At 32.7% G+C, this 13573-nt stretch overlaps 1 protein-coding gene across 1 annotated transcript; it reads right to left on the bottom strand.

The window, feature by feature from the left end:
* Positions 1 to 258: 258 nt before the first annotated feature.
* On the bottom strand, positions 259 to 1308 carry LOC127813385 (transcription repressor OFP8-like). Its single transcript, XM_052354332.1, has one exon. It carries the CDS (start codon positions 1108 to 1110, stop codon positions 463 to 465), a length of 648 nt encoding a protein of 215 aa, XP_052210292.1. The 5' UTR covers positions 1111 to 1308; the 3' UTR covers positions 259 to 462.
* Positions 1309 to 13573: the final 12265 nt, after the last annotated feature.

Raw genomic sequence — 13573 nt, 5'->3', positions numbered from 1 at the left:
GATAATGGGTTTGGTAGTGTTGCAAATTTAAAGACACCCGTTTAGTAACAGTTAAAAAATTGTACCAATAATTATACTATCAGATTTTTTTTTTTTTAGTTAGCGCATCATCACGAGCGTTCCTATTATTTGGTCTTACTATTTCAATAAAAAGAGTAAATCAGAGAATTCAGCATACAAGTTTCGATTCCTACCACAATCACAAACGTGATGGTGACAAACATTTTTCATTTTTCATAATCGCTTCTTATCTACTGAATTATTTACTAACCAAGATTCGAACACGGAATTTAAGGATTTAAAAAATAATATCCCAATACATTCTTCCTTGATATACACCCTCGGGCCTCATCAAATGTTCTCTTAATACAAGAACAGAAGAGTTAAGATACATAGACATAGATATAGACGTAGACATGAATTTAATAGCACAAAATGAAGAACAAAGCATCGAAAAATATTCTAAGTGACCCTCCCTACTGGAACCAGCAAAGCTTCACAAATCTCAAGGAAAACCTCAAGAATCAAACAATGGTGATCGGAAGAGTTCAGAGATAGAAAACACTGTAAAAGCCTCTCAAGATCTTCAGCTCCATACATCTCTTTCTCAACTATCATCTCCACCATCGATTCTCTGAAGTCGCCGTACGGATCCGTCGAATTCTTCACCACCGCATAGCTCTCTAAGTCAACTATCCCGCTTCGGCCCTCACCCGAACTACCCCCTCTCCGGCTGATGTTTCCGGTTCTCCAGCGAGGCCTCCGCGGCGGTTTCTTGAGGGAAACGGTGATTCCCCGGCGAGATGAGTCGAGAGAATCGGAGCTAGAAAACGCGTTGCTTCCGGCGTCAACTTCGGCTTCTCCGTCGTCGGTGCTAAACCGCGAAGAACTCACGTTCTTGGCAAAGAACAAGCTCCTGGTTTCAGAACCAGCTTTCGCGGCCTCCGTTTTGGGGTTCTTGGTCATGGAAGGACGATGATGGATTCGGACGGTAGTCGGAGGATTGATAATGGAGTTTTCGATTTCGTCGGCGATGTTCCCGACCCGGCACGGCCAGAATGGAGGAGGAAACAAGTGAGAGATTCTTCTTCGAGTGAAATAGTTCGCCATGAAGAGGAGTTGCGTATCAGCCAGAAGGTTTCGGAGAATTGGACGAGAGACGTAGTAAGTAAGCTTTAAGGCGGAAGACGATCCAAGTGCAGGGAAAGGATCCAATCTTCTACATACTACAAGAGTAGATGATCGGAATTGGTTCGGGTTTTTTACAAACCCGACTATAAACGGGCCACCTATGGGCTCTATACCCCTTTTGCAAGTTAAGACCCTTTTAAAATATGATGATAATTGTCAACGTTGTAGACCAAATCAAAAGATATACCATTAGATCTCTTGAATAAGCACATCGTAATCAAGATTTAAAAAATAATAATTTTATATAAAAAGTTTATAAAGTGATTACCGATCAAGAGTTAAAGTCGAACATGATTAAATAGTTTTAATTTAAATGTTATATTTTATATAAAATTTTAATAATCGACTATTATACTTAAATAACATATTTTTTTAATATTTTAATAATATCGAGAGAAGTTGTTTAAAATTCATTGGATAGTTATTGTAGCATATCTTTTTTTGGAACAAGATAATTCTCTCTGAGAAAGTGACGTTCTCTAATAATTGTTTATTCGAGACACTCAAATTAATTAATCTCTTCTCAAGATAGAAGTAAGGCTGGCAGCAAGTCAAACTATGCCTAGCTCGAGGTCAAATTGATTGATTTTAGTTTGATTCATAATTCGGCTTGAGTTCAGTATGAGCTGATTTTTTTAACTCGAGGTCGACTCGATGATAACTACGAGCTGGCTCAACTCATCTCAAAACTTACTATCACTTTACTTTTATGTATATATATATATATATTTAAATAATATATTTATAAAATTATTAAGTATATATTTATATTATTTAGTATTAAATAATAAATATTTTTTATTTAATAAATTTATAAAATTAATATATATAAGTATATCGAGTTAGCTCGTGAACCAAATAAGTTGAGTTAATAGTAGCTCAAACTCGACTCATTTGCTAAATGAGCCAAATATTTGAGTTTAAATTTAGTTCATTTGTATCATTTGTATCATGAGTTTGCTTATTGAGTTAATTATTGAGTTGAGTCTTGAGGTAGCTCACGAGTAGCTCAGCTTATTACCAACCCTAAACAGAAGGTACGAGTTCTCTCAAATGGCAGATTGAATTATCCCTCAAACAACAACTAAGCACTTTTCTCCCGGCTTGCAGATTGTCTCGTCCTTCTTGACTAACTCTATCTTAGCTTGGGCTTCTCACACTATAAATTTTATTTGTTGTGTTTCAAGCAACAATAATAGCATTAGATAATTATAATTATTTTTTATTTTTTTTATAAAATAAATTTTAATACTACAGTGAAGTTATTAGAAAAATTAGTAATTATTTAGATATTATGATTTCAAATCTTATTAATGTAATTAATTTTTATTTTTTAAGTAAAATATGTAAAAGGCATTTTAAAAAAATACATAGAGTTTTATAATATTAAAACACAATGTTTGCTTTTATAATAGTATAGAAGTTTTATAATATTAAAATATAATATAATAAATGCAAACTATCTAAAAATAAGGTATATTTATTGCTATTTAACCATTAACAAATATGTAGATCCTCTAGATTGCATAGAAATAGAAACGAAAAATAAATACGATACGAAACAGAAACGAAAAAATGGTATTTTTTAAAAAGTAAAAAATAAAAAAGCAGGAAAACATGTAAATAAAAAAAATTAAGGACATTTTTCTAAATTTAATTTTTAATATAGAAATAATTTAAAATTCTTAATACATTAAAAAAAATAAAAATTTTAAGTTAGAGACAATAAATTTCTTATCTCTAACTTAATTAAACTTTTTCATGAATGAAAACGCGTTTCTAATATTTCTCTAATATTACAAACATACTCGAAACATTTTCAAAATTATAAAAATGGTTTGATGTGGCACCACCTAAAATTACCAAAATACCCGTATGCGCTAATAGTCTCACTCGCCATGTGAACTGCTCGAGAGACTGACACATGGCAAGCCAACATTTCAAAGCGAAGCTGAAAAATCTGGGCCAGACTGCACAAGACCCGTTCCATCTTGACGAGGGTCATCGAGAGTGGTGCCTACCCATCTCGAGTTTTATCTCGGGTACCACATAAAGGGTCCACCTATAAAAAATAAAAGTCCTCACTAGGTATGACTAAGTTCTCTAGTTCTTACATTTATTACTATTTGCATTTACTCTACTAATTTGAGCGTTAGAATCCACCCCGGGAGACCCTAGTCCCGTCACTCCATTGTCTTGTAGGTTCTATCATTGAGATCCGACATTGTCAAGTCTGAGGTACTATTCTCAAGATCCATTTGCAAAGGTGACACGTGGTGGTTGATCCCAAAAACCATCATCATGGTTCAAAAATAATTTTTAACCTTTTTAAATATTTTGAAAATAAAATTATCCTGAAACATTTCCATGCATCACAGCATACCCCAATAAGGAACAAAGCAAAGTGACTTTTGCCTTGTGCATCTCCCACTTTCTTTCCCTAAACTCAAATGGCATCTCCAAGTTCTAGCAAGCTTCCAACAACATATATACACAAACAACACAGGAAACAAAGTGCATCCTTTGCCCAAATTCAAAACCTTTTCCAAACCCCACCAAACGCTAGAAGACAGACAGGTGGCTTTAATCCCATCATCATCATTAATCGGATAAATAATGTTGATTACTCTTAAGTTCGTGATCTTGTCACTTAATTAATTAATTTCACTTCATTTGCTGGCTCAATTTAAAATTTCAAAACCACTCGTTTGGGATTCTTCTTTGGTTGGGGGTTATGTAATATAGTTTTCTTGGTCTGGGCGGGCGAGACTTATTTGTCCCCATTATAATAATAATAATGCAATTATTATCTTAATCGAGTATGGTTCCTTCTGAGTGCGATTTTGTTCACCCCTTTAACAAGGGTGACCATCACCCTTACAAAAACTATGAGGGTAAAAAATAACGGAACGACGATTTTATTTACCCCTATGTCGTTCTGTTATTTTTCACCCTCACAGCTTTTGTGAGGGTGATGGTCACCCCGTTAAAGGGGGTGAACAAAATCGCTCTCGTTCCTTCCACTACTCATTCTCATTAATTTATGTTATTTTTTGTTTTTCGTCGTAAGTTAATTAATTAAACTAAGGGTGTGTTTGATAGTATAAAAAACATAGAATCATACTAGATGTACATTATTTTTGTATATATTGGACTATACAAAAGGGTATTATAACCAAAATATCTCTCATCTTCATGGGCTTCACGCGCCTTTATGCGTCTCATGAAGGATATTTTTGTCATTGGTACACCTTTGTATAGCTCAAGGTGTACCAATAGCATTATTCAAAAACATATGAAAAATGTCGCATCCAAATTATTTGAGACCTTATTTGAGATAGAGAGAGAAAAAAATATATATATATAAAATGCCTCATTAACCCATATGGGGTTTCAACCCTCTATTAAATATACCTAGAACTAATACATCAAAATGACATAAATGCCATTGTTTGTTCAGCATCAGAAATCAAAAATAACAGTACAAAATTACAACAAAACTAAACAACTAAAATACAGCAAAACTAAACAGCTAAAATACTCTAATACAAATAATTGAATTTCATATTTGGTATTTGACACACTATATTTTTCATGAAATTGAATTTCATGATACAACTATTAAAGCATGTTTTTGTCTTTTTTTCATAAAAAATTCTATCTAAGGAGACAATGATTTTTATTTTTCATGTATGTTAGAAAATATTTTCATTTCCAACTAAATGCTATCAAACACATCCTAATGGTTTTTCTTAAACAATGTAAACAAATGAGGTGGTATGAAGTCATCAATATTTTTAAAACATCGAAAAGTATTAAAAAAATATTTTTGATTCATTTTTATAATTTTAAAAATATTTTAGAATCATTTTGTAATATTAAAAAAATCTCGAAAACGTATTTTTTATTTAAAAGAACATTTCCGTCCACGAAAAGGTTAAATATAGAAAAAATTGGTTAGAAACATATTTTTTTCCAAAAAAATTCTCTTATATTATATAATATACAAATATATATTAATTTTTTTAAAATACAATTTTCTTACAAATTATATTTACAAAAAGATTCATATATATTTTTTGTTTACGTGTTTTTCTCTATTTTTTTAAAAATATCATTTTCTCCGTTTTCATTTCCTATCATATTTATTTCCCGTTTGTGTTTCTATGCAAGCAAAATATTCTTAAGCAGTACATCATCATTGGATTAACCCTCTCATGAACTTGGTAAATTGATTGCTATTTTTGAACATTTTAACTTTAATTTCTTCTAGTTCAATGGGAAAATTTTTCAAATGTTAGTGAAAATTAATTTTTGTTATCATTCAAACACAATAATGAGATTATAAAGTAAAAACGTAGTCATTAAACCACTTAGAATCTGCAAGAAAAATAATAATCAAATAATGCATAGAAGTTCTCGAATAAATACTTCGATATTTAAGTTAAACACTTAAGACAATGAAGACTTAAAGATTAGATTGAAACCAATATTTAATACATACATTTCGTAGAGAATGTGAATCTATTTATTTATAGAGAATCATGGAATTTTTTTTAATCTCCTATAATTAGAATTCTTACAAATAATGTTTATCTTAATATTTTTTGAATCTACTAAAATGAGTATTCTTATGGATAACATTTAGTCTAATATTCCGATATCGTATTAGAATTATAATTCTTTATTGATAATATCTATTCTTCTTAAATGACTCTCGAAGGAATTTGGAGATATCGAAATTACCCACTTTGCATAATGTGTGGGACCCTGATTAGGGGAAAATTATACATTTTCCCAAAATAAATAGTTTTTTTTATCTTTAAATAAACTTTTGCCTATGACACAAACAATGATGCAATTCTTCTAATGTGGATCAACAAAAATCATTTGTAATAAATGCATATTATTTTTAAACCGTAAAGCATTTATTATATTTTATTTTTATCATTTAAATAATTTAATTAATTAATCAACTTTTTTTAATCTTAAAAAAATATGCAGTAAATGAATATTATTTATTATTTAAAATAATAAACACCTATTAATCATCACTCTAAAATAATAATTAATATTACTCGTATAAAAATGATAAGAGTTGTATAAGATGTAATAAATAAAGGCAAAGTTTTCTTAAATCTATCCAGAGCTTAGTAAAACTTAAAGTGTTTTTAGTAAATGCATAATAAATAACCTAAGATTTAAAAGATTAATCTCACAAGAGATATTCATATAAAAAGATATTTGGGCAAAGATAATTTTTAATTTAGGATTATATCTTTTGGGATGATCGCCCTTGCGGGGTCCCTTATACTCGTGTCCTCAATAACGCCAAGGTAAATCGTAAGTGTAAAATTTTGCCTCACTGCTCAGGGTGAGAATCGAACTCATGACCTACCAGACTGACACCGACATATCATTTGTCCAACTACATATAAACATCATTATGCTAGAAGAACTCATAATGATTAAAATTATCTTTGTAGATCATTTTCTAATATTGAAAAGATATCTCAAATTTTGTCGAGATTTGGTTTGATTATTAGATTGGAGGAAACCATCATTCATGAGTTAGACTTGTTAGCTCTCGAGTCTTCTAAATTCATCCATTTGGGTTATAGAAAGCTTTGCAAAGTACTCCATCTAATGAATTATGACATATGCTACACATAAATGAAAATGGAGAAATAATATTTAAAATAAAAAAATAAAAAATGAAAATGTAAGAGAAATGTATAAATAAAATAATATATATATTTTTTATAAATATAATTTTTAATGTATCAAATTATAAAAAATATTTATTCAATTTAAAAATAAAACATAAATTTCACAATACATTCAAATAAATTATAGAAAAAATTACAAATTTTGAGTTAGAGATGGAAACGTATTTTTAATATTACGAAACGATCTAAAGACACTTTTAAAATTATAAAAACAAGTTGAAAATATTTTTTAATATTATTTTTAAAATGTCAAAGCAATACCCCCAAAAAATATTCTTATTGTTTGCTCAACGCAGGCATGTAAAGGGGGGAAAGGGGCCCGTGCCCTTTCTAAGTTTACCCTCATCAAATAAATATTATATTGCTCGACACGAACAACACAACATTCCCATACATTTCTATGCATCATAAACTATGATTGAGAGAGGCTTATCGATAGGGCGAGGGCAAGTCAGGTAGTCCAATGGATTGATTATTTGATATTGTCACTTCCTAAGGATTAGTCTAATATTTATGGTGAAAATTCTAAAAAAATAATAAAAGGATTCTCAACGTTTAGAATTAGTCGATTGTGATTCATAGACTCGCAATGAGAAAATAAATCAAAATGCAAGAAGGAAAAATAAAATAAAACATACACAAGAAGTTTTTACGTGGTTATCCACGACTATTTTTTGAGTATTCCGACAGAGTAACAGTATATTCTTCTTCTTCTATTTCCCTTAAAATGGTATTTGACCCATATTTATAGTGAAAGATATTTACAATTGTATAAGATTCAAAAGTGAAAAAATAACATCATGAAGACAAGATGTCCTTATCAATTCCATAAAATTGAGAGTGGGTTCCATATTATCAGAGATATGGTTTGCTTTAGATAAAGTAGAGGGTCCTTGCCTCCTGTTGTTCCCCGGTATTGTTATTATGCGAGCTGGATGATTAGGCCGGCAAGCTAGAAACATCGTCATGAGAGTTCGGTTGGTTCTGTGGTCTGAGCTCGAGTCTCAGCGATGTGTGACTTTGTTATGATGAGCTCGGCCTTGGGTCTATTGGGCTTTAGGCAATTGGGTCGGCTTGCTGAGTCAACTCTTGCCTATAAGAAGTAGTACGAGAAATACTCATAACAAGGACGTTTCTTAATGATAGATAAGAAGTCTCGATGAATATGAAATTAAAAAAAAAATGACATCATTTAACATATTTTAATTATCTAAAAAACTCTCTATCATAGTTATATGTTTATATTTTAAATTCTTAAAATGATTCATTTTGTACACGTGAAGTATATTGATTATATTTCGTAATTTTTTTATTAGAGTATTTTAGCTGTTTAGTTTTGCTGTATTTTAGTTGTTTAGTTTTGTTGTAATTTTGTATTGCTATTTTTGATTTCTGATGCTGAACAAACAATGGCATTTATGTCATTTTGATGTATTAGTTCTAGGTATATTTAATAGAGGGCTGAAACCCTAGATGGGTTAATGAGGCATTTTATATTTTCTCTCTCTCTCAAATAAGGTCTCGAATATGGTATCAGAGCAATATTGAAGACCTAGGGTTTTCGTTAGCGATTTTCGCCTTCCACCTTCCGTCATTCTTCCTCGTCGTCGATCCATCACGGCGAGTGAGTCTTCTTTCTTTGATTCATTTGATTGTCTTGTTTTCTTTAGTTTTCTTCAACTCACGACACTGATTCTTTTGTGCGTGAGTCTTGCGCGATCCATTTGTTTGGATTTCGTGTGCGCAATCTTTCTTGTAGTTTTCAGATTTCTTTTGTTCAGAGATCTGTCGTCGGTATTTCTATATTCTGACGAACTTATTTCCAGATCTATTATTTTCTTCAGATCTGTTCGATTTTTTCAGATCTGATTTTTCTTTAGATCTATTCAATTCATTTCCTTGACGATCCACTCCGGATTTGTTATTCTCTTCAGATCTGTTATTGCGTCATTTTTTATGGCAACATATCCAGATTTGTCATCCTCGTCTATGAATGTTCCTATCATCGACGATGGATCTAGCCCGTACTATCTTCACCATTCAGATGGTCCCGATCTTCTCCTGGTGTCTCAACCACTAACAGGGGAGAACTATGTGTCATGGAGTCGGGCGATGCTCATTGCCCTAACGGTAAAGAATAAAATTGGGTTTGTTAAGGGCACTATTTCAAGACCATCAGGTGATGATCCTATCCTACTTAATGCATGGATTCGGAACAATAGTATTGTGATATCATAGTTGTTAAATTTTGTTTCCAAAGACATATCTGCTAGTGTGATTTTTTTTGATTCTGCACATGAGATCTGGTTAGACCTTAAGGAACGATTTCAACAAAGTAATGGTCCTCGTGTTTTCGAATTGAAACATGAATTAATGAACTTAACTCAAGGATAGTTGTCGGTTAGTGCATACTATACTAAGCTAAAATCAATTTGGGAAGAGTTTAGTATCTATAGGCTGGGCTGTTCTTGTTCATGTGGTGGTATTAAAATTCTTCAGGATTATACCAGACAGAATATGTCATGTCGTTCTTAATGGGGCTAAGTGAATCCTATGCTCAGGTTAGGGGTCAAATATTACTTATGGATCCCATTCCCCCAATTAATAAGGTCTTTTCCCTGATCACTCAAGAAGAGAAACAGAGGAATGTAGTTAATCACAATACTGTGAATGATTCTGTTTCATTCAATGTAAATCATGAAGTGCGTAAAAATAGTCAAGGTCGGTTTGGGAAGAAGGATAGATTATGTACCCATTGTGGCCTTCATGGCCATACCATTGATAAGTGTTACAAATTACATGGTTATCCCCCTGGATATAAGTATAAACAAAAGAGCCCAAACCAAGTGAATTATAATTAAGCGAAACCTATTGTTGGACAAGTATGTGATTCTCATCCTCAAGATCTGTCTAATAGTCCTCAGGTTATGGGAGATCTTATGCAGACATTGAGCCCTATACAGTTTTAGCAATTGTTGAACATATTAACTCCTCATTTGAATATGGCTAAGGCACAAGCAAAACCTGATGCTTCCCAAGATCAAGCATCAGGTACCTGTCTCTCTATTTCTGTAAACCCGATTCTAAATAATCTTAAGTATTGGATAGTGGATTCTGGGGCCACTAGTCATATCTGCTTTGATAAGTCCTCTTTTCTATCCCTGAGGCCAATTTCAAAACACATACATTACCCTGCCAAACCACTCTCAGATTTCTGTCTTATATGCTGGAAATGTTCAATTTGGACAATTAATAGTCCTTAATGATGTTCTTTTTGTGCCGCGGTTTCAATTTAATTTGCTTTCTGTAAGTGCATTGACAAAGGACACGTGTATGAGTCTCAATTTCACTTCTCATACATGTATTCTCTAGGATGTCAAACATTCGAAGGTGATTGGCAAGGGTGATCTTCATGGAGGTTTATATGTTTTTGATACTGCTGATTTTAATTCTCAGCCAGTAGATAGAATAGGTTGTTTTGATGATGTTTCTACTCATATGACACATGTTGTAAGCAAACACACTTGACATAATAGGCTTGGACATATTTCTTTTCCTAAGCTTGAAACAATGAAACATTTGTTGAGTTACAAAAATAATGGGGATGTTTCTTGTTCAATATGTCCATTAGCTAAACAAAGGAGATTATCTTTTGTATCTAATAACCATCTATCTTTGCATGCGTTTGATCTCATTCATTGCGATGCTTGGGGACCGTATTCTATTCCAACGTATGCTGGTTATAGATATTTTCTCACCATTGTGGATGACTGCACACGATACACTTGGGTTTTCTTGATGAGACAAAAGTCTGATGCTAAGGCTGTTATTCCCAAGTTCTTTTCTATGGTAGAGACCCAGTTTAACACAAGGATAAAGAAATTTAGGTCTGATAATGCTCCTGATGTCACTTTTCATGATTATTTTGCTGAAAAATGGGTAATACACCAATTTTCTTGTGTGGAAAGGCCTGAACAAAATTCTATAGTGGAGCGTAAGTATCAACATCTTCTTAATGTTGCTAGAGCATTGTTGTTTTAGTCTAAAGTCCCAATTTCATTCTGGGGTGACTGCATTTTAACTGCTACTTTCTTAATCAATAGGATTCCTGCTCCTATTTTGAAAAATCAGTCTACTTATCAACTCTTATACAAGAAACCTGTCGACTATTATTTCTTTCTCACTTTTGGTAGCCTCTGCTTTGCATCTACATTGGCTGCCCATAGAGCAAAATTTCATCCTCTTGTTACTGCCTGTTTGTTTCTTGGTTATCCTGCTGGTATGAAGGGCTACAAACTTTATGACATTATTACCAAAAATGTGTTTGTATCCCGTGATGTGGTGTTTCATGAAACCATATTTCCTTTTCATTCAGTCAGCTCAAATAATGATGTCATAGATCCCTTTCCTGATTTAGTTTTGCCTCACTCAAGTGTTGATTCTCCTTCATTCAAACATGTTTCAACTAATGATAGTCCTTCAACTTTGCTAGAACCTGAATTTTCCAGCTCTTCTTCTCTTTATGATGTTCCAGTTCATAGGTCTTCTCGAATAAGTAGGCCTCCTTCATATCTACAGGACTATCATTGTAATTTGTTGACCAACACCCCTATTACTGATTCTAAATCTTCCTACCCTATACACTATTATCTTTCCTATTCATCTTTGTCTGCCCCTCATAGATAATTTCTTCTCAATGTTTCTTCTAATTTTGAGCCTCAATTTTATCATCAAGCAGTGCCCTATCCTCATTTGAGAGATGCTATGAAGGTTGAATTGGATGCCATGCATATGACTAATACTTGGTCTGTTGTTCCATTGCCTCATGATAAGCATACAATCGGTTGTAAGTGGGTTTACAAGATAAAATATAAATCTGATGGTACAGTTGAAAGGCACAAAGCTCGTTTAGTTGCTAAGGGATATACCCAACAAGAGGGATTAGGCTTCTTTGATACTTTCTCTCCTGTTGCAAAATTGGTAACTGTCAAGGTCCTTCTTGCTTTAGCTGCTATCAATAAATGGTGTTTTGTTCAATTAGATGTCAACAATGCATTTCTTAATGGTGATCTTTTTGAAGAAGTTTACATGGACCTTCCTCTCTGGTATAAGCCTCAAGTTCCTACTCCAAAACAGATGGAGCGTTTGGTGTGTAAACTTCATAAATCCATATACGGGCTGAAATAGACTTCTCGGCAATGGTTTTCAAAATTTTCCACTACCCTCATATCTCATGGTTTTCATCAATCCAAATCCAATTATTCCCTGTTTACTAAGGGTTCTGATGCATCTTTTGTTGCTCTCCTTGTCTATGTTGATGACATCATTATTACGGGTTGTGATCTTGCAGCTATAGATTCTCTTAAGACTTTTCTTCATGGGCAGTTCAAACTTAAAGATCTTGGACGCTTGAGGTATTTTCTTGGCCTTGAAATTGCTCAATCTCCTAAAGGTATTTTCTTCTCCCAACGACATTACACTTTGCAATTGCATGAGGACACTAGTTTTCTTTTAAGTAAACCTGCTACTTTACCTATGGTGCCAAATATTAAACTAAGTAATTCTGATGGTGATTTACTTGAAGATCCTTCGGTTTATAGACGTCTTATTGGTCGGTTGTTTTATTTGACTATTTCTCGACCTGATATTACATTTGTTGTCCATAAACTTAGTCAATATGTATCTCAGTTTAGAAAAACTCATCTTGATGCTGCACATCATCTATTACAGTACCTAAAGGGTACTCCCGGACAAGGATTATTATTTTATGTTGCTTCTTCTTTGCAACTTCGGGCTTTTTCTGATGCAGATTGGGGGTCTTGTCCTGATTTTAGGCATTCCATTATAGGTTTTTGTGTTTTTATTGGTGATTCTTTAGTCTCATGGAAGGCTAAAAAGCAGAGTACGGTTTCTAGATCATCTGCTGAAGCCGAATATCGGGCACTTGCCTTTACTGTTAGTGAAATATTTGGCTCACTCAACTTCTTTCTAATTTTCAGCTTTGTCTTACAGCTCCTACTTTACTATTTTGTGACAATCAGTCTGCTGTCCACATTGCGTCCAACCTTGTTTTTCATGAACGCACCAAACACATCAAGATCGATTGTCATTTTGTTCAGGATAAGCTGGCTGTTGGCTTGTTCAAACTTCTCCCTATTCGTACTCAGCATCAACTGGCTAATGTATTCACAAAACCTTTAGCTGCTGCTCAGTTGTTTACTTTGCTTTCCAAGATGGCTATTATCAATGTTTATAGTCCATTTTGATGGGGAGTATTAGAGTATTTTAGTTGTTTAGTTTTGTTGTATTTTAGTTGTTTAGTTTTGTTGTAATTTTGTACTGCTATTTTTGATTTCTGATGTTGAACAAACAATGACATTTATGTCATTTTAATGTATTAGTTCTAGGTATATTTAATAGAGGGCTGGAACCAGATAGATTAATGAGCCATTTTATATTTTTTCTCTCTCTCAAATAAGGTCTCGAATATTTTTCATAAAAGTCTAGACTTTAGGGAGAATTATATTAATTAAATGATAATTTGGTATGTTTCTATATGATTAATTTAAAAATAATAATAATTAAATATTATAATAAATCTTAAATATGTTTATGTAATTATTCAAAAAATATGGGCCCATATTCACCTTTGG

The sequence above is a fragment of the Diospyros lotus genome, chromosome 11, assembly GCF_014633365.1.
Source record: "Diospyros lotus cultivar Yz01 chromosome 11, ASM1463336v1, whole genome shotgun sequence".
Classification (NCBI taxonomy): domain Eukaryota; kingdom Viridiplantae; phylum Streptophyta; class Magnoliopsida; order Ericales; family Ebenaceae; genus Diospyros; species Diospyros lotus.
This window is presented reverse-complemented; position numbering and strand designations above follow the sequence as displayed.

Excerpts from the sequence above, each read along its gene's own strand:
- LOC127813385 (XM_052354332.1), bottom strand. The coding sequence starts at position 1,110 with ATGGCGAACTATTTCACTCGAAGAAGAATCTCTCACTTGTTTCCTCCT.